The 21,827-nt window shown below is 36.5% G+C and overlaps 3 protein-coding genes across 3 annotated transcripts; 2 read left to right on the plus strand and 1 right to left on the minus strand.

The window, feature by feature from the left end:
- Positions 1,113 to 2,466, plus strand: LOC109725078 (zinc finger protein 2-like). The gene is made up of 2 exons (XM_020254139.1): positions 1,113 to 1,481; positions 2,186 to 2,466. The coding sequence occupies exons 1-2, from the start codon at positions 1,169 to 1,171 to the stop codon at positions 2,260 to 2,262; spliced, it is 390 nt and encodes a 129-aa protein (XP_020109728.1). The 5' UTR covers positions 1,113 to 1,168; the 3' UTR covers positions 2,263 to 2,466.
- On the plus strand, positions 6,622 to 9,870 carry LOC109724590 ((DL)-glycerol-3-phosphatase 2-like). Its single transcript, XM_020253464.1, has 6 exons — positions 6,622 to 6,829; positions 6,908 to 7,132; positions 7,969 to 8,029; positions 8,207 to 8,354; positions 8,467 to 8,543; positions 9,492 to 9,870. The coding sequence occupies exons 1-6, from the start codon at positions 6,730 to 6,732 to the stop codon at positions 9,613 to 9,615; spliced, it is 735 nt and encodes a 244-aa protein (XP_020109053.1). The 5' UTR covers positions 6,622 to 6,729; the 3' UTR covers positions 9,616 to 9,870.
- LOC109724589 (NADPH--cytochrome P450 reductase-like) lies at positions 10,245 to 17,566 on the minus strand. The gene is made up of 18 exons (XM_020253462.1): positions 17,003 to 17,566; positions 16,857 to 16,916; positions 16,682 to 16,758; positions 16,542 to 16,599; positions 16,362 to 16,445; positions 16,234 to 16,270; positions 15,211 to 15,280; positions 14,928 to 15,122; positions 14,742 to 14,834; positions 14,070 to 14,295; positions 13,894 to 13,977; positions 13,661 to 13,812; positions 13,468 to 13,564; positions 12,573 to 12,722; positions 12,398 to 12,475; positions 12,162 to 12,284; positions 11,939 to 12,052; positions 10,245 to 10,789 (listed from the first exon to the last, which is right to left on the minus strand). Exons 1-18 carry the CDS (start codon positions 17,351 to 17,353, stop codon positions 10,709 to 10,711), a joined length of 2,130 nt encoding a protein of 709 aa, XP_020109051.1. The 5' UTR covers positions 17,354 to 17,566; the 3' UTR covers positions 10,245 to 10,708.

Raw genomic sequence — 21,827 nt, forward strand, 5'->3', positions numbered from 1 at the left:
CGACAAAGGAAGGTACGTAGAGATAAGTTAACTTGATGAGATGGACCCCTGTGGAACATAACACCCACCATGCATCGAACAACTCCTTTTATTGTTGATTAGATGTATAACAGTTTTTCAGTCTCTAACTTTGTGCTACAGGTCAACACAAAGGTGTTATGCTTATTTATCACTTGCTATATTGAGCTGAACATGATTAAGTAGATCACTTCTGAGTCCTAAAAGAAGTGATGATACAAGTAAAGCCGCAATAAGAATGCATAGGTGTAAGTAGTTGTGAGGGGATGTTTCCTTCTCTTTTTGCTAGCTTGAGGGGGGAAGTTCATTCACAAGAAAAGAAAAGAGAAACTTTAAATTGATCAAGCCCACCCTAGATGTGGCCTTGCCTACATGAGTCGATGCAATGATGACAATGCGGAAAATGAGTGTTAGTAGGGTGACTAGTTAATTACACAAGAAATTGATAAAAGATCGATGGTGTTATTAATCGAGTTGTTTTTACGAACAAAATATACCGGTGAAACAGTCTAATTCACTATTCGCACTACTTTAAGATTTGAAGGCTGCATGTGATAATTTTTTAAATTATCCTATATAAATATGAAGTTCCCTACAATAACATTTTTTTAAATTATCCTATATAAATATGTATGTTGTGAACAAATATTTGTATTCGATCATCAATGTTGATTATATTTGATAGAAGAAAAAAAGGGGAGGGGGGTGGTGGTGGTGTGGGGAGGGGAGGAGAATGAGTATTTTCCTCTCTTATTATCCTCTCACTAGGGATGTTAAAGGGTATGGACACCCGAAATTTTATCCAAACCCGAACCCGAATGAAACGGATATATTCAATTGATATGGATATAGATTTGGATATGGATATAAAAAATAAAAACCCGACGGATATGGATTCGGATATGGATTTTGATTGTACCCGATCCGAACCCGAATCCGAATTTATNTTACATGATATATATTTCGGAGCAACATTTAATATTTCATCTTGATAGGAGTATAACAGCAATTTAGTAGGGGTGTAACAGCAATTGTTTCTAAAAACTTTATATAAATACGCTGCATCGATCATCTACATCTTATCTCCTACACCCTTTATATTCCACGCACACTCTCTCTCTCTCTCTCTCTCTCCCTCTCACTCTCTAGCATGGACCTGAACCTAGACCTGGGTCTCGAACCGGAACCGGCGGTTCGAGCCGAACCGGCCCGGCTTTTTTCATGCAACTACTGCCAACGCAAGTTCCACAGCTCGCAGGCGCTGGGCGGGCACCAGAACGCGCACAAGCTCGAGCGGAGCCTCGCGAAGCGGAGCCAAGCGCTGGCCGTGTCCGGGTCGAGCCGGCCGGGGACCGGGGCCGGCCGGTTCGGTTCGGCCGGGTTCGACAGCGACCGCAGGGGTTGGGCGTGGGTCGGGAGGATGCATGGTTTTGTTGGTCACGTTGACGTCGCGGTTGACAAGGGTGAGCTCGCCGATGAGATCGACTTGTCTCTTAGGCTATGATGTTAAATATATTGATCAACTACTTAATTACATTCTTAATGCAATGTTAGTTTGTTTCTTAATTACATATTTCGAAACAAGTATTAATTTGAACATGTGATATGTTTTTTTTAGATTTGTTTTAGTTGTTTAATTGTTGGATCTACAAATCGCTCACTTCCTATGCAGGTGTTAAATATAAAAATATATAAATTAATACCGTTATCTAATAGCTTAAATTTTTTACAATACAATTGTTGTTTCATATGATATCAGAGTAGGAGGTTCTGAGTTCGAGTCATGCCTTATCAGACATGAGGTGGAGTGTTAAATATTAAAAAATATACACACCGTTTTCTAACAGCTTAAGCTTTCAGAGTATGACGGCTGTTTCGCAGTTTCATAGTAGGTCATATATATTATACAGCTTAAGCTTTTAGAGTACGACGGTTGTTTCACAGTAGGGTCATATGCGTTATACAGTTTAAGCTTTTAAAATACAACAATTATTTCACAGCAGGTCACATGCGTTATATATTTATGTATCTTATTTAGAACTGTCTAATCTAAGATTGTTTGAATTCAGGGGTAAGGAATATTGACATATTTCGTTCCTTTTGTTTCCTTTTGTTTTAAAAATTGGGAGATCGAGTAGGTTTTAACTTTTTTTTTTCTCTATCACAGTCACAAGTTGGGCATTTGAATTAATTTGGCAAGGTCCAAAAGTTTGGAGTTGTGCAAAAAATTTGGAGAATTTGTAAGAAATTCGGCTGTAAAATCAGTTAAAGGAATAGAGATATTTGACACTGATTAATAGATTATTCTTACGTAATTATTCCATCTTTTATCTGTTTTGTGACAAGCAAAGTTAAAAACATGATGGAAACTTCATTTGGCTACAACAATGTTGCATAAAAGACGAATTGATTGATTAATTGAAACGTTATCCACATTTTTCTACAATTTTATGGTCAACAATATATCACACAAACATATATATACCGAGATAATTAAGAAATGATTCACAAATTTTTCAAAAAAATATGATAATATTGTTTTCTATGTTGCTATAACTTCTTTTATTTATCAAATATTTAATTTTCAACTAAAAATTAATTAAAAAGTACCAAGAGTTAATGCAGTTTAGACCAGGCCATTAAGACAAAACCCTTCAACTATTTAATTAACATCTTTACTGTTCGAAACATATATATCGTTGTACGTTTTTGAGCCACCCGAGATCGATCCTGCAGAGACATTCCAATCATTGCACGTAACTTGCCATTCAAAATTTTTCATGAGCATGGGTAGTTTCGAAAAAGTCTAATAATATTTTCAAATTACCATGATTTATCTTAGACATATAGTAAATACCTTCATTTAGCTACTAGATACCAACGTTATAGAAATGTAAATATTATTCGTATCTTTAATATTACATGTGAGTAAACATATATCAAAAAAAAAAACGTAAAAAAAAAAAAAAAAAAAAAAAGGATTTTAGCTGCATGTAGTACTGAACGGTTAGAGAGATCGTTGGAAAGAGCATTTGCATGTGACATAATTGAGACCAAGAATATGTATAAACCCTAGTGGTTAAAGAGATAAAATATTTTATGGTCAAATTAAGCACCGAACGTACTAACAAAACATGACAGGATATATGGAATATATTTGACATTCAATAACACACTACATATCATACATTTGTTCGTGCCAAGGATTTCTAGGGAAGGACGAGTAAAAACCTGCTCATGTAAATCAAAAGTTCTCTCAATTATGTTATTGATAAGTTGTATTAGTTACACACAAGCATGATACCTAATCATTTAATTTGTCTTTTAGATTATATATATATATATATATAGAGAGAGAGAGAGAGAGAGAGAGAGAGAGTAGGACTTGTGTACTCTTTAGAAGTATAGAAGCCTGTAAGCTTCTAATTAAGCTGTTTTCAATGATAGAATTTTCGAATCGATGATCGGCTTCTTTAAACTTATTACAATATATTTGAAGTATCGAGTCCGGCTATTGTGTTTTTAGAAGCATAAAGCACTTGGCGCTTGTAAGTTTTTCGCTATTATATTTATTCCTTTGACCATTTTCACTTGTTAGATCACACTATTCAATTACGTATCTACTCAAATCCTAGGAGACCACTATCATCCTAATCATATATTTCTTAATCCAAGTGTCAAAAACCTACAAGCACCAATAATTTTGTACTTTTAAAAGCATAGGAGCTCAATTCTTGAAATATCTAAAAAATATACTTTGCGAGTTTTCGATATCATTTACCTAGTAACTAAAAGAACTTAAATTAACAATTTTTAATGATTGATGTGTGTGTCATAACCATCCTCCACCCTGATACGTACATAATGGATATTAGATAAACCATATGGCACGTACTGAAAAAACAGATAATAAAATAGATATGTAAATGACGAGAATATAATCCAAGTAAAATTGTGGCTGTGAAAATTGAACCTAAAAGACTAATTTAGGTGCTAGATATAGTTAATTTGATCAGATTGCTAAAAAATTAATAATACTATTCAAACAACACTTCATCAATACAGAGACACTCCACAATGAAACTAACTGCATGTATCAAAAGATTACAAGGCAAACACATGCATGGGAACACTTTCACTATATATATCCTACCAATTACCAATGCCCATCCCCTATTGTCCATGTGTTAACAGACACACAAAGATTAAACAAAAAAAGAAGATAACTTATCTCTCAAAAAAAAAAAAAAAAAAGAAGATAACTCCCTGAGCCATTTTCTATGTAGATACCTGTTCCTTGTACTACAGACCATTGCTGCTGGGGAGGTGGTCACAAGATTCTGAGGCATGGATCATTGGATTGCCCCCACCACTTTAAATTTGTTAGGAAACAGAAAGAAAAAAAATAAATAATTAATCCATTGCTTAGATGCCAACTTAATTTGTACCAAGTATGGATACAGGTACCGAAGTTTAGTAAAAGCAGAAATATCGATTTCGTTGTTGACCGAAACAATACCAAGAACATTTGCCGTCTAGAAATGAACTGAATTTCGCGACATGATCAGCAACACCTCAGATCTATATATGATAGAAAGATAGTAGAACTAATGTTTAAAAATCTCTTATATACTATCTTTTGCCTTTTGGTGCAATTAATTAATGTACACTTTTAAAATATATATAAAATATAATGAGAGAGTGATGGGGGAGGAGGAAGTAGATGCTGCTGCTCACATGGGTTTATGCACTAAAACTGGGAAGCATATACATTGTCTAGTACTGTTTTGCGTTGGTTGAAACGGACAAAGGATCGAGATTCTACTTGTCGAGTCCAATTAAAATTGTAAACAAAAATAAAGAAATGAAGTATTATAGCTACAATATATAAGCTTTTGAACTGGGAGTGTAGGTAGGGGTGACAATCTCGCTCGCTAGCTATTCGCGAGTTAGCTCGTGTTCGGCTCGAAATGAGCTCTAGATCGAATCGCTCGTTTAATAAACAAACCAAACACGAGTCGAATTTTTCAGCTCGCTCATGTTCGGCTCGATAACAGCTCGAATATATATATTTTATATTTATATATATATAAATAAATAATTATATATATATAATATAAATTTTTATTATTTGGTTTTTATCTTAACTTAAATATAAAGTCTAACTCAATTATAAAAAGATCATTTATATATAAAATTTTAACTATTAGATTAAAGTCAAATGGATAAAATTTTATAAATTTATTTTCTGTATGCATCTTTCATAATTTTTTTAATTTATTGTTCATAAGTTTACTTGTATTTGGCTCGTGTTCGGCTCATTAATAAATAAAACACGAGCTGAATTTTTTGGCTTAATACTTTAACGAGACAGCTGGTGTTCGGCTCGAGCCCGTCGCCCGTCGGCGACACCCCTAAGTGTAGATATGGTAAGTTCTATTATATATATAGTTAAGTATAGCTCAAAATTAATGTTATTAACTAATTATCCTATAGTGTTTTTTCAGAAATAGTCGTGCGCTAAAAAAAAGTTTTTTTTTTCCAATGAAAAATGTCTCATTTTTATTGGTGAATCGAAATGTCAAAAGAATACTTCTAGAATAAAAAAAAAAAAGAGGGATAAATGCTTAAACAACTTCTAACCTTTATACCTTTGTTAATGACTGTTTAAACTTATAATTTTCATAACTAGACCTCCTAAACTTTATTAAATAATTCTGTCAAACGATCCCCTAAACTTTGAATTTTGACAACTAGGTCCCCCTAAACTTTATTAGATAATTCAATTGGGTCTTCCGCTCAAGCAAAGTTACTGATTTGTGGCATATTTTACAAATGATCTTATAATTAAAGCTTCAAAAACTACGCCCACACAAAAAAAAACTTACTTTTCTCTTCACGGATAAAATTAAAGTATAAGAATTGAAGAATAAACTAAATCCAATTTTCATTTTTATCGGTTTTTTTCAAAATTAGAATAGAATAGAATAAGAAAGAATAGATAGATTTTAATATGTTTTACAGACATTTGCCAAGAATTGGTGTTCAATTACTTACTTTCTTTGATAAATAGAGTGTTAAATATAAAAAAATTTAAAACACAGTTCTCTAATAGCTTAAGCTTTTAAAGTACAACAATTGTTTCACATGTATCAGAGCAGGAGGTCCGAGTTCCATTCACGCCAGATTCCTAGTATATTAACTTTCTCTCATTTAATTCAAGCCCACGTCATGGGCCGACTTAAAAAAGAAAAAAAAAAAAAATCTCGAGCCCAGACGTGAGAGGAAGTGTTAAATATAAAAATATTTAAAATACCGTTCTCTAATGGCTTAAGCTTTTAGAATACAACGGTTATTTCATAGAAAATTTATCGTTAGCTAATCAAATTACCAAAATTTAAAGTTCATGGGCCTATTTGCCAAAACTCCAAAGTTGGGGAGGTGTTCGTACATTTAAATGTTAAAAAGCTTTTATACAAGTGGTATTGTTGGGCTCTTAACGGGTAGAAATGTGAGCCCATCCAATATGAGCCCCCTTCAACCAGTCTCAAATGGGCCACGTTGTAATCTGGCCCGAGCCGTTTCGACCGAACCGGTTCCCTTCCGGTTCAATTTTCCCAAAATCGCTTTTCGCACCCGCGCTTCTCCAGTGCGAACAATAGCTGCTACCGAGTCGTCCTCTCCCCGGTCGCTCTCTCAGAAACCCTAGCCATGGCGACGACCCCGCCCATCTCCGCCGCGAACGATGCCGCGGCGGCGCCATCCACCACCATCTCCCACGTCATCTTCGACATGGACGGGCTCCTCCTGGGTCTCTCTCTCTCTCTCTCTCTCTAGATCCCTCTCTCTCTAGATCGAAGTCTCTAATGGGGTGGTGCGATGGCGATAGATACGGAGCCGTTCTACACGGTGGTGCAGGAGAGGATCCTGGAGAGGTTCGGGAAGGTGTTCGATTGGTCGCTGAAGGCGAAGTTGATGGGGAAGAAGGCGATCGAGTCGGCGCGGATCTTCGTGGAGGAGTGCGGGCTCGTGGGGATGCTCACGCCCGAGGAGTTTTTGGAGGAGAGGGAGGGGATGCTGCAGGAGCTCTTCCCCACCTGCTCCCTCTTGCCCGGTGAGTCTCCCATTCCAGATCCGTTGCTTTCTCTGTGTCTGTGTTTCGCTCGTTCTGCGAAACAACCATTTTTTTAATTTTTTTCTCCCTCCAAAAGCCTAAGTACTGGAGAATGGTGCTTTTAGAATTAAATGAGAAAGTTAACAGATACTAAGAGTCTGATGGAATTCGAACACAAGATCTGCTACTTGGATACTGTGTTAAAGGATGTAAAGCAACCGTTTTTCTTCAAAAACTTACAGAGTACCAGAGAATGGTGGTTTAGTATTATATATTCAACAGTTACTTCAATTATGATGCAATGTGGATGATTGGGGTGGAGTTATGATGCTCTGTGTGTGTGTGTTGGATGATTGGGGAATGGAGTTATGATGCGTGCGTGCGTGTCGACGTGTGTGCCCGCGCGTGCATGTGCATGCGCGTGATGTGCGTGTGTTTAGGGTTTGGGGGGAGGAGGAGAGAAAGTGCGTGAGTTAGTTAAGGTGTGTTAGGGTTTGGGGGGCACGAGAGAATGGGCGGGCGGGTGGGCGAACCGGCGCACTAGACTTTGGGGAGAAGGGGGGAAAGAGAGAGAGAGAGAGAGATAGATATGGTTTTTCAGGGGATTAGACCGAGAAATGGAAGGAAATGGATTGTTGTTTTGTTATGAATGTGATATGTAATTGTATTTTCTTTAGGGCAATTACATGTTTCTGTGCCTTTTTTGGATACGTAGAACGAGTAATGATGGACATAACCATATCATATCTCCATATTTTTGCCCAATTTTGAATATAATTATTTGATACTTTTGGACTGTGGGCGACGGATCTACAATTGAGTTCTTGTTCGTACAGGAGTGGAACGATTGGTAACTCATCTTCATAAAAATGGGATACCGATGTGTGTTGCTACCGGGTAATTATTCATTGACCCCTTCTATTACTCATAGTTGTGCTTTGGGTATTTTAGTTCTCTCTTCAAATCATGCATGTTATCTCCAAAGGGGACCAATTCCTTTAAGCTCATCTTGTTTGACTGTATCAAAATCAATTGTCGCGATCATCCATTTTGCTCACTTTTTTACACTTTTAGATCCTACAAACGGCATTTTGAGCTTAAAACACAAAATCACGGTAAAATCTTTGCAATGATGCATCATGTCGTCATGGGAGATGATCCAGAAGTAAAGAAAGGCAAGCCGTCTCCTGATATATTTCTTGCCGCTTTAAAGAGATTTGAGGTATCATCGTTTATTTCATTTTTAGTACCAGAGATTCTTGTTTGCTCCACCGAATCTTTTGCAATGGTTCATTTTATTTTGTTCTTTTCTTGCTTTAACTGCTTGTTTTCAGGATAATGTAGATCCAAGTAAGGTCTTAGTTTTTGAGGATGCTCCATCAGGAGTAGCAGCAGCTAAAAATGCAGGAATGTGAGTAGCTTTTTGTGAATTTTCTTTTACAAGAGGAAAAAAAAAGTTTCAAACCTCCTTGAATTTTCCCCTCAATTGAAAATCACTACCTAAGTTTAAACTGTTGAAATTTATTACATGAACAATCTATCTATTTATTTGAATCAACCACCTAATTTGGACAAGTTCTCTAATTGTCATTAGCATGTGGCTTTCACGCAACCGTAATATAAATATTCCAGACCCTCCCTGAACTTTTGCTGGATAGCAAAATCACCGACAAACTTTAAAAGTTCAAGAGGGGTCTGGCAGCTAGATGACTAGACGGAATTTTGTGGCTGGATGGTTGCTTTGAAACCAATATAATGTTCAGGTAGTAAATGACAAATTGTTGAACTTCGGGTGGCGAATCAGTGGGGTGTGGAGTTCTGATGCTTTTTTTCCCGTACTTTTGAAGTAGCTTTAGTAGAATCATTTCTCATCTGTTTTGCTTATGATGTATCTCAAAATAGTTGTTTGGAAGAAAGGGAAATGATAGTTTGTGCAAATTATCCAACTGAAGGGGCCAGTTCTCAGTTCTCTGATTTATAGTGAGACTATTAGAGATTTTCAGCAAAATTTCTGTTCATTGGCTGCACTCTTTTGTACTTCTGAATCACGTCCACTTTAATTGCCCCAAAATTTTCTGAATCCCTCTGAGATGACCATCTACGAAATGTGGAAAACACCTGATGAAGGCCATTACCCAATTACCTATGCTTTTTGTGCTTTGGTATTCCGAAGAAAAGCTTGTGATGTTCACCTAGTCGGACCGTTTTGCATTCTCTTTCTAAATATTACGTGTGTATACATATGAACAAATGATAACTTAAAAATGAAAACTCCTAATACCAACTCTTGCAGAATGTCGTTAATGCGTGCACTCTGAAATAGTTTCAGATGTATCTGATCATTTCGATAATACTCCAGGTTCGTGGTAATGATACCAGATCCAAGGTTGGATGCTTCTTACCATAAAGACGCCGATCAAGTGCTCAGTTCCCTTCTGGATTTCAGACCAGGCGACTGGGGCTTGCCACCTTATGAAGATTAGAATTGAAGACCTGTCTGCTTCGGGAACCTTGCTTCCTCTACTTGAGGCAAAACCCTAATTTAAATTCTTTTCGAGGCAATTTTTTTTAACGGAATAAGTGGTTCTCCTTAGTTTGCAGTTTTATCTGATAGAAAATATACTCTGTTTTCTGTTTAGAGAAGTAGAAAAAGTACAAGTATTTATTGTGCTGGAATATGTTTCTTGCTTGTTTCTGTACTCATTCGAACAGTAGATAGAAATCGGCAGTTGAACGCACCTCCCAGCTGTTTATGAATCCTGAATTTAGGAGGGTCATCGTCCTTTGATCGACTTCGAACAAATAATCCGTTCTTTATCATCGAGGAATTCTCTTAGCATTTCAAAATTCTGAAACACTTTTCAGATTTTTCTTAACATTCAGAAGTATCGAAGCTGTTGCGTTTGAAGAATGCACTGCCATGCATTCTCGCAATCCGCGTGAATTCACCTTCGACTGATTCAAACCTGATTCTAACCCCCTCGTGCGATTGGGATTTGAGGGTTCATGTCCGACTGCAGGTTAGGATCAGCCCTCAACCAAAGTGCCCAACTGAGCCGGAGTTGCAGCTTCTTCACACAGCAGTTAGAAGAGCAGAGTAGGCTTCTGCTGAAACAAGATTATCGATAATTAAGTGCGATTCCACCACTCATTTCTCACAATGCTCAAACAAGCTTATAGCCAGTCCATTTGTACATACGCTGCTATAGCATCTAATATATAAGCGTTTAGTTTGACTTACCCAATGTATCACCTAGTTATTTTGCCTAGTGTTTCCGACAGCCGAATCACCATAATAAATATCGAGGAGGACATACACTATTATGTTACACAGAAACTCCTCATCAGTTGGGAGTCGAAAGAATCATCATTCAAACGATAGGCGATAACGGAGTCCTCGCAAACCCTGAAGAGAAAGAAGGGGCCCAATCTTTTCTAATGCACCCCACGCCGGAACCCATGATACAAGGTTCCGGAATTCCTGTGCTTGGAAAAGTTTTATCAACAGGTGGCGCTGGCGAACTCTTTGTCGGCACGTAATTTAGGTCGGAAAACCCACTAGGAAAAGGAAGGATTTCACCACACATCCCTCAGATATCTCCCTTCCATCTGCAAACTCTTCACCATACTCTCGGTCTTGGAGCTATCCAGATGTCCCTGTAACAGAAAATTTCGAGGAAAACAAGTTAGAATATATAGATGAATTGCGAAAATATACATCAAGTGGATCATTCCACCATTGTAGTTCTTATTTCTTTCTTTTCTTCTTTTCTTGTGCGCATGGCAGGGGGTTTGTAATGTATGGGTAGTCCTTGCACTATCCCATTATTACAACTTTGTCCACACAATTTTGACATACAAACTTTTATCCTTTAGTCCTTGATATCAAACAAAAGGAAAAAGTAACTTCTCTTACAACACAACTATTATACCCTTCATGCGTAAAATGATGACCCACTACAGTTTACTTCAAACAGGAATTAAAATGCAATATATTCAAAAGTTCAAGAACTAGAGTGTAAAATGAACCGCTTATTTTAGCTTACTTCTGAATTTTAGACTGGACGATTAGTACAATGTATAAAAGACATCTAAGTACCTGTTTGGCTCGGCTTTTGCCGGGCCAAAATGTACTTTATCCCAAAGGAACCTGTTTGGCAACCCAAAGAGTACCATTACGGACCGCAAAAAGAGCTGCCTGCATTCCAACCACAGAAGCTCCCTTATTGGAGCTTGTGTGTTAAAATAAATAAAATTGCGGCTTCGGCTCACCCCCACCCCACCCCTCTCCCTCTCTCTCTCTCTCGTTAATTCTACTTAAATTTAATTTTTAGTTTTTTTTCAATTAACCTCTCAAAGTTCTAATTTTTTAAATTAAATTTATTATAGTTAGTTGAATAAAAAAATATTAAATATAATAATTTTATTAAATGTTAGCCATTAATTATCTTAATTTTATTTTCTAAAAAATAATTACAACCAATAAATTTGATATAATTTTTATAAACCTGTTAATTTAATTGACCCATTTTTTGAAAAAAAATTAAAACATGAAGTTAAATTTATTTTCTTTAATACACTTTTAATATTAGTTTGCTAAAATTTAACAGAGTTTTTACCAAACACCTTTCTACAACAGGCGGTACTTTTATAATAAAATTAACCAAACACCCTACAGTTTTTTTTTTTTTTTTTTACCAGCGTCGCACTACTTCATGCAGCACTACTCTCCACAACTAAGGACAAACAAGGCCTAAATCAAGCAACCTCTAACATTTCGAGCAATTATAGTAATTTGGGCCATACCTGCTCTTGAACAATGGTGTGGAGAGCTCTGTGTACATCTCTAGCCATGCCTTTGGCATCACCACACACATAGATATAACCACCTTGAGAAATGATGTTCCAGATGTCAGAGGCCTGCCGAAAAGAAAGACGTTTAAAGAAAGATGTTTAGAGCAAAGATATAATTATAAGGATTAGAAGAAAAGAACAGAAAATACAATGCATTAGAGGGATCATCACTTACCTTCTCTGACATTTTATGTTGCACATATTCCTTGGTTGGACGGTCGCGAGAGAAGGCAACAATCAGCTCTGACATTGCCCCTTCTTCAAGAAAACTTTTCAGCTCTTCCTCGTAAATGTAGTCCTGCACAACATGCAATGCCGTCAGGTAAAACAGAGGAGAGGTCCACAAAACGAATATAGAAATTTAAATTTTTTGTTCCCCACAAAAAGCTATATCAGATATATTATCCATACAATCTTGCGGTTTCTGCATCCAAAGAAGAGAATGGCCCGTCCAAGTTCAGCACCAGACTTCTTTAGTGCCAGCCTTTCCTGAGAATGCCAAATGAAATAAACAAGTTTATATAAACCACTAAGTAAAATACGTACATTCAAAGTTTCAAACATAATGTGTCAAGGCACAACGAACCTGTAAGAAGCCCCGGAAAGGTGCTAGACCTGTCCCAGGACCAATCATTATGATCGGAACTGAGGTATCAGGAGGCAGTTTGAAATTTGACTGTCTCACATAAATAGGAGCCCAGCTACATTCCTGGCTCTCTTCCAATGGAAGGGAATGCTGCGAAATTTGTTAGCAGATAAATGTGTTATAATAGTTGACCAAAACATCAGAAAAAAGGAAAGACAACAGCAATCACTACCAATAATCATACAACAGACATATTAATTGACAAACAAGAGAGACCTTTTTTGTCTTTGCATTTCCTCATCAACAAGGTTAAAAGAACTAGGGATGTTTTTCTTTTATCTTTTAGGGTTTAGGGTTTAGGGCTATTTCCTAATTGCTATTGCCTGAATAGTTCATAGTCTTTAACATTAGACCTAGAACTATTACTTGCAGTATTCAAACATGTTATTCATTACCCGGTTCTATTGCCTAGCTTTTCATAAATGATTACATAAAGTGATTACCATAGAACTTGATAGTCCCCTAACTTTAAATGCTAGAAACAAGCTGATTAAACCCATTCCATATCCCATGAGCACCCCAAATACTCAAAACATGAAGCACAATAATAACTCAAGATGGTGAAATGGTTGGGGTTAAAACTTAAAACAGATTAAACTGGCAAAGCACATGCAGGTGTTACTTACCATGATCGAAAGTGCGCTAGAAATGCAATTTCAGGAATTAAATAAAGCTGAGCCATTTGAAACATCATCTTCCAGGTGGTAAAACTTTTCAGGGTAACTCTCCAACATTGTTAGTCTCTAAAAGGTTGATGGTTTACTTCATACTGCTAAGATTACAAGTAGAATATGCCCAAAGAAAATTGAAGGCTATCTTGGGCAAAAAGGAATACCTTCATCCAGGTAGAGCAGACTCCCTTGTGAATCCTTCCTGTCGGTGTTGGCCCATATACTAACGCACAAGTCACATGAATTCTAGTTGGTGCGATTCTAAGGAAGGAGAAGAAAAGGGAAAGAAATGGGCCTTAATTACACAAAGGATGAACCAATTCAAATGGAGTAAATTCATAAGTAGCTGATTAATACTTTGGGGAAGAAGATATTGAGTAGTATCTAGGCTGCAAGCGAGGAGCAACAGCTGCAAAGAAAACTCCCAGCGGAGGCTTGCATGAAGGGAATTCAGCCATAACCTCCTGTAGGCTCCTCTGACTTGCAACTACCCATTGAGAATATTCATCCTTCATTATAAATTCAAAGTGTCAATCCAATTATTCAACCAAAAAATAGTAACCAAAAGTATAAAAAGACAAGGAGGCAACCTTTCCAGCAGGAGAAGCCAAAAATCTTAAACGCTCAGCTTCATTGGGATCAGATGCATGTGCAGCCAATGCAACTAAAGCACTCTGACAAAGAATGTTACTGTAGTCAGCAAATAAAATGAAAGAAAAAGGTAATAGGTTGTATGATAAAGCAAATAGGGGACCAAAACACACACCTTTTTAGGTGAATTCAAAAGATCAGCATATCGGGTAAGTGCAGTTCTTAAGGTGCAAGGAGGGAAAGGAGGGGCCAAAGAACCGCCGCTAAGGGGAGTGCCATCCTCTTTGTCGGCGTGAATAGAGAAGTATGTCTCTGGTGAATAACCTAACAGCCTTTCTGCCTCCTCTACAGTCTCAAGGCAGTTTTCAGTATACACTCCAACATGGTCTCCAGTTTCGTATCTGACGGAAAAAGAGGTAAAAGGTGACTAACAATCCTACAACCACAAAAGATTGCCACAGAAATGATATATGGACATGAAGCAGTGGAGTTCATGAATAATAGATAGACTGTGAGAAGATCACCCCCAAAAAAAAAAGAGAGGAGCCACTGCCATAAGAGCTAGAGGATACAGGGATACACATAAAATATCCATAATTCACTAATGAAATAATTAGCATGTGTAATTCAGAATTTCTTGAAGTTTGAACATCAAATTTGCTTTCACCTTCCCTCAAATCCTGACTTTGCTATAATGCAGAACAAACTGACTCGTGAGGGGAAAAAACATTTAGTATAAAACGAGCAAAAATAGATGATACAAGTGGCATTGAATAAACTAGTTCAAAAGGAGGTCAAATATAGCTACAATTGTAGCAAATGCTGGATTAAAAAATAGCAAACTTACGTCAGACCAATGCCAGATATGTCAAACTCTAAATGAATGCAAGACCGGTCAGAAGCCAGGGTATGAAGCTCACGCCGCGCAGCCACGTTAGCCCTGAAATAAGCAAGATTTTGGTGTTAGTTATAGTCTACTAATGGCAAATACAAGCCAGAATGCTGATTTGACAATAAAACCTATCCTCGATACCTGCAGGGGTGTTGGATATCATAGAAAGCATGGCCATTTGTAAAATTCCAACTCTTCTCCACATATGCAGAATCTTCAGTGTTTATAAGTACAACCCTATACTCAGGAATGGCAGCAGTATAAGGAGTAGATGCGCCAGCAACATCATCTTCATTCCGTAGTAACTGATCTAGCTCTGGCCACAGAAGCTCTCTCCTGCACATGAAAAGCCATCGTAGCACACACAATTCTTTAGACCATCGCTTATGTTGCAGATCACATAAAACTATTTCATAATTCATACCATGCAGTAAAGTCATCCTCAATGCATTGATCATCATCTCCAAGACCAACAGGAACAATGCATTTCCCGCCTATAAAAAAATTAAGTAGAATCGAGAACTTATCTCACAATTGACAGATTGCACAGTGCTGCTCACAACCAACAAAATTCAATTAAATACAACAAATAAAAGAGGCTTAGTGCCTTAAAAAGAGTATGGCATGTTTAGAAGTACAAAGGATTAGATATAAAACGGAAACCTTTCTGCTTAATTTCTTAAAAATTTCTACATCTTTCAAGAAAAAAGAAGCACTGTTTAGGGTGGTTTGCCTTTTCCAAGGAAACAAAAGGGTAGTTAACTTAAGGCAAGTGTAATTCAAATTTAACTAAAATTTGCATTTACGCATATAAAATGACCGAAGCTTTAAATTTTATTTGTAACAGACAGCTTTTCCACATAATTCAAACCTTAAGAACTGAATTATCGTTTTAACTATAAACCTATGCAGACTGAAAAGATTTATATACTCATGATTGAAGAGGCATATAACAACAAAAGCTTCACAAAAAATTAAACACATAAAAATCTTGAGAAATTTTTGCATGACCCAACCACCAATACTCCAGTAGCAGTTATGTGGTATGCACTATCAAATATGTCCCATAAGATATATTGCCTGGAACATGTATCTAAATACTACAACAGTAAATTGAGATCGCCGGAAAACTTCAAATATTACATAAAATTTTATCATGTTTTTTCATCAGAAACATCAAGAGTAAAACTGACATTCCATACTTCCAAGTAACCTTGCTAGATTACTCTTTGTGTACGTCACATAGTTAAAAGTAATCATTACTTTATTTACATCTGCAGTGCCACTAGCTAAAGTAACCCTATAAAACAACAGTTGACATGTTTTAAATGAATAAATTACTTCAGTATAACCAAATACGTAAACAGCAAATAACTTTAAGAAAAACTTTTGACAAGGGAAACAGCAAGGTGCAGAGGAAAATGGGTAACTGGTCTTTAGAAAGTACCCTGTTCAGCAAGGAGCTCATCGATCACCTTAGCAACCTTCATTCATGGAATAAATTACATTAACAAATTGATAGTGCACATAATTACAAGCCGAAGTTACAGAAATTCACATCGCATATAAGCCAACCTTATTGAAATGCTCATATTGCTTATTGCCAAGACCAAACACCGCAAACTGAAGATCCTTTAACCACTCTCCCCTCTCTTTTCCCTGTAATTTAAATTAAAAGGATAATCAAACCTCCTCCTTACCAACAAGATAGCACTAAAAAGGCAATTGCAGAAAATTATTAAACACTTTTCCAACCTCCGTAAACCATTTATAAAACCTCGCAGCATTATCGGTCGGTTCACCATCCCCATACCTGTAAATACACAAAAGATTAGTTTTTTAATTCGGACTTCTTCTTTTCGAGAAGTAAATAGAGGCAAAGGACCGAAATTTACGTAGCAAGGAAGAATAGAACAAAGCTCTCTTTCTTCAACTTCTCTTCATACTCATCATCGTCGGCAGCGTAATCATCCTATTATCGAAATTACTCGTTAAAAAGTCACATGATTATAATAATTGTATCATCGAATCACGTCCATAAGTTGGAGGAAAAAAAACATATAAAATTACCAGATCCACTACTTTAAAAGTGGCTTTATCATATCTCGCTTTAGCCTCCTCAGCAAGCGCCTAATTAGAACACAAGAGTATAGCATAAATATATGAAAAAAGTAAAGAGATTCGAAGGATTTAAAAGCCGAGATCGGGGCCCCAACCTTAGCGAACCCCTCGGCGGTGCCCGTCTGAGTGCCGAAGAAGACGGTGACCTTCTTCCTCCCATCATCCGCCTCCGGCTCCGGCTCCGGCTCCGTCCTCACCGGCGGCGGCCGCGGCGGCTCCGCCGCCTTGCTCGGCCTCTTCGCCGCGGAGCGCCGCCACAGGAAGAGCACGGCGCAGCCGACGAGCACGGCGACGGAGGTGGCGAGTATTGCGAGGAGTAGCTCCCTATCCTCCACGATCGCCGCCGCCGACGCATTCGCCACCCCATCCCCGCCGCCGCGGGGCTTCCCCGTGAGGATCGCCGAGAGGAGATCGAGCGGGGAGGGCTTCATGGATCCGGATTGCATAGTCCCCTCCTCACAATCGCCGCCGCTGTGGAGACGATGAAGCTTCGAGATCTATCTCTCTCTCTCTCTCTCAATCTCTCTCTCTCGCTTAGGGTTTGGTGGGGGTTGAGAGAGAGAGAGAGAGAGAGAGAGAGAGAGAGAGAGGAGGGGCGTAGTGGGAAGGGGGAGGAGGAGGAAGCGACGAGGTCAAACCACCTACTCCGCTACCGGAGCTCCCGGTGCTGCGGGGTTATTAAAGCACGGTGGGAAGTGAATTTACCAAAATGCCCCCATCCCGAGTCACTCTCAGTCGCATCTACTCATCGGGTTAATCACTTACTTATAACTAATGCCACCCTTGATTATTTGACTTTTGTGACTAATTTTTACTAAAACCAAAACAAATCACCTGCACCTCAGTAGTAAACTTGTCCCCAAATATCACCACTGTTTACAGCAGTTACATGTATTTCTATTGAATGTGAATTAAAAATTAAAAATATAATATAGTTAGAGACAAATATAATTACAATATAAAAAATATAATCATACGCATTTTCTCTGATTAGTATAATAAATAATTTATTTAGTTGCATGCAGTTGAAAAATATATTTTTAAAATTTTATCATTTTATATAAAGTGAAAAAAAATATTTAAAAAATGAATAGAAAAGTAAGGTTATTTTTTATTTGAAGTTATCATATCCGACTGATACATTTGGTAAGATATTGTTCTAATTGTTACAGATGGACATTCTCATGCAGTTTTAACTGTAATAATAGTGTTTGTTATATATGCAGTTGCATGTAACTAAATAGCTCCTTTAGTTGATGTTTCAACTACTAATCAAGAAAAAATATATAATTATAATATGGTGGGCTTTGGGGGTGAAACCTACTGTATTATTGTTTTTTTTTTTTAAAAAAAAAGAAGTTCAGATTTTTATTTGTAGTGGAAAGTTTGTGCTTCCATCTACTCTCATTGTTTAAATAAAAAAGTGGTAATTACTTTGTTTTTTTTTTTTCCTGATAATCAGGTATTATGCCTTTTTTTATAATTTTATTATTCAGGGTCCCTTACTTGAATCTATGACCCTCCAATTAAAATATTCACATATCATATATATATATGAAAAAAATATGGCTAAATTACAGAAAATCCCCCTGTAATAACCCGCTTTTTCACTTTTCCCCCCTGACATCTAAAAACCTATACTTTGCCCCCCTGTAAAATAAAAAATATTCACAGGAGGGTTACGGTGTGTAAAATGACCATTTTACCCCTTGTCATTGTCGTCTTCTTCCCTATCTTCGTCAGCCGTCCTTTTGTTCGACCGCGATTCCCACCTCAATCAGCCGCGATTTCTCTCCATTTCCTTTCTCCACCTGCTCCCCTTCTCCTCCTGCACTATCGCCGCCCTCGATTTCGGCGACAGTAGGAGAAACCGAGGTCGGCGACAGTAGGAGAAGGGCAAAGAAGGCGAAGGCGAGGCGGCGGAGGACGGCGAAGGAGATGTGGGTGAGGGCGAGGCAGTGGAGGACGGCGAGGCGGCTAAGCGGTGAGGCGGCGAGGCGGCGGCGAGGTGGCGAGCCGGAGGGAGGCGAAGCAACAGGGAGATGGCGGAGGGGTATTTTCGGCATAAAAATATATTTTTTAACGGAACTCTAATGGTAGGGGGTGAAGTGCATATTTTTTATTTTAAAGGGAGGCAAAGTGTAGGTTTTTAAATATCAGGAAGGAAAAGTGAAAAAGCGGGTTATTATAATGGGATTTTCTGTAATTTAGCCAAAAAATATTACTATACCATAAATAGCATAAACCTTTTTTGAGTATGCATTCGGTTTTTGATTATCAAGCTTACATATTGTTGATCGACACGGTTAACATGATTAAGAGTATTAGAACAATCTATCAATCAAATTTTAAAATATTTTAACATAAATTACATACTAATTGAACGATTGATAATTTAACAATTTAATGACCGATATGAAGTGTTCGTTAGTTTAACGGTGTTAAGATAACCGAATTTGGTTGAATTCCTAATAAAACGTTATATGCAATATTTAAATCAAGATGAAAAACTATGATTTTTAATCTCAAATTTTGATTTTTTATTTTTAGAATTTATTTTATTTTGACCGTTCATTTTGTTGATAGCTTATATAGATAAATACTATTCAAGAATCATAAAATTTGTTTACTAAACTATTCCATTACTTTATGTCATATTTAATAGTATCAATTAGCCATTCGGAAGTTTAATTATCCTATCTACAATATTGTAATATTTTTCATGCATATATACATACATACATACATGCATATATATATATATAGAGAGAGAGGGAGAGAGAGAGTCAGACTACTATACTCTTATGAATACAAATTTTTTTGTACTTATAAATTTTCAGCCATTAAATCTATTTCACCCATTAGATTTTACTATTCAACCATAGATTTTACTATTCAACCACTGGGAACCACTATCATCCTAACGGCCCATCTTTTTATCTAATAAGTAAAAAGGGTTTGTACTCATAAAAGTATAGTAGCTTTACTATATACATATTGTACAAGACTGGAATACTATTAATAACACCAATAACTTGGTGCTATTAAGTTTTCTGCATTTGGATTAAAAGATGTGTGGTTTGGATGATGTGGGCCCCCTAAGGTCACGTGGGCAGTTAGCTAAATGGTACAATCGAACGGATGAAAATGATAAAGTAGATAAATCTTATGGCAGAAAACTTGATAGCACCAAAACATTCGTGCTATCATAGTATCTCAGTCGGACTCTCTCATCTCCTCCTTCTCTCCTCTCTTCGACCACACTCTACGTCCAACTCCTTCCTCTCGTCCCCTCCTTCCGTAATGGAGGTCTCTCTCTCTCTCTATCTATATATATATATATATGACAGAGCTGCTGTGCTCTCAGGAGCACGGAGCCTCCGTGCTCCTGAGCATTTTTGATGATAGAATTTTCAAATGACGATCGGCTCGTTAGATTTGATCTAGCGTATTTAAAGTTTCTAGAAAATAATTTTTTGCAATTGTTTGATATCATTTACCTAGTGATCGAAAGGATTCAAATCAATAATTTAATAGTTGATATCTGCCGTTTTCAAGTTTAACGGTGTAGAAGCATTCAAATCAGATGAAATTTTGATACAAAATTCTTTATACTATTTACAACAAGATCAATATTTCTGATCAAAATTTTAATACTATATCACCACTTTTTATAGGATTTTTATTTTCAGCCTTAAAATTATTGATTTTGATCTTTTCGATTGTTAGAAAATGATATCGAAAAATCGTAAAAATTATTTTCTATAAACTTCAAATACACTAGATCAAGTCTAACGAGCCGATCGTCGATTCGAAAATTCTATGATCGAAAACGACTTAGGAGCACGGAGGCCTCTGTGCTCCTGAGAGCAGAGCAGTCCTGCTCTCTCTCTCTCTCCTTCCTCCGGCACATCTCCCCCCCCCCTCCCTGATTCAGCACTCATCTTTACTCTCTCTATATATATATATATATATATATATGGGATTATATATATATAAAACCCTCACATGTTCATTTATGTAGCTTATAGGAAAGGATCATTCCTCCATTTCTAGGAGAGGGGAAACGACAATCAAAGCAAGTTGACATCATCCACAAGAAATTGGAAATAGGGAATAAAAAAAAAGTTTTCTTTTGAAGTTAATTATTTTAACTATTAATTAATTAAAATTTATATCATATATATATATAATACAAACCTAATTTTTACTAACTCACGCGATGCTGCAGATATAAAAATATTCTAAGAATAAATTTTAGTTTATATATATTTTTTATTTTTATGTAATTTTATTAGTCTATGAATTAAGTAAAATTATATAAAAGGAATTTAGTAATTAAATCTATTCAAATAAAAATAATTAAAATTGGTATACGTGCGACAAAAATTTATATAACAACTTATTAGTAATTAGATTATTTTATAAAGACTTATGTGAAAAAGATTTGGAAGAAATCTATTAAAGTAATATAAGTAAATCAATTAAAGTAATATAAGTAAATCAATAAATAATTGAAAGAAAAATAGTAGGAAGAAATTGTTTCATGCACCGGGTGTATGAATAAACCTTGTATACCAAATTTCTAAAATTCTATTATAAAAATATAAACTCTGTAATTTTTTTATACATAAAATTTTTATATGGTGTAGATCACATATATTATATTAGATTTTAATTTTACATTATTAATATTCAAAATTTACATTCCATGTATGCAGTGTAGTGCACGCAATAATTATTAATCATAGTTAAGATAAGTAAGAAGGGACCGTGGGAGAGAAATTATTATGTGCACTTGGTGTATAAGTAAATACTATACCCTACATACATTTCTAATATTCTATGATAAAAATTTAAAGGGCTTTTTTTTTGCAATTAGCCCTCTGAAAAAAAAAAAAAAAAATAAAAATAGTTCCA

Source organism: Ananas comosus, linkage group 19 (assembly GCF_001540865.1).
Source record: "Ananas comosus cultivar F153 linkage group 19, ASM154086v1, whole genome shotgun sequence".
Taxonomy (NCBI): Eukaryota; Viridiplantae; Streptophyta; class Magnoliopsida; order Poales; family Bromeliaceae; genus Ananas; species Ananas comosus.

Coding starts and splice junctions, on each gene's coding strand:
- LOC109725078 (XM_020254139.1), top strand. CDS start 1,169: ATGGACCTGAACCTAGACCTGGGTCTCGAACCGGAACCGGCGGTTCGA. Junction 1,482..2,185: donor TGACGTCGCGGTTGACAAGG/GTGAGCTCGCCG, acceptor TCTCTATCACAG/TCACAAGTTGGGCATTTGAA.
- LOC109724590 (XM_020253464.1), top strand. CDS start 6,730: ATGGCGACGACCCCGCCCATCTCCGCCGCGAACGATGCCGCGGCGGCG. Junction 7,133..7,968: donor CACCTGCTCCCTCTTGCCCG/GTGAGTCTCCCA, acceptor TTGTTCGTACAG/GAGTGGAACGATTGGTAACT. Junction 8,544..9,491: donor GCAGCTAAAAATGCAGGAAT/GTGAGTAGCTTT, acceptor ATAATACTCCAG/GTTCGTGGTAATGATACCAG.
- LOC109724589 (XM_020253462.1), bottom strand. CDS start 17,353: ATGCAATCCGGATCCATGAAGCCCTCCCCGCTCGATCTCCTCTCGGCG. Junction 16,759..16,856: donor CTTTTAAAGTAGTGGATCTG/GTAATTTTATAT, acceptor TTTCGATAATAG/GATGATTACGCTGCCGACGA. Junction 14,835..14,927: donor GATATCCAACACCCCTGCAG/GTATCGAGGATA, acceptor TGCTTATTTCAG/GGCTAACGTGGCTGCGCGGC.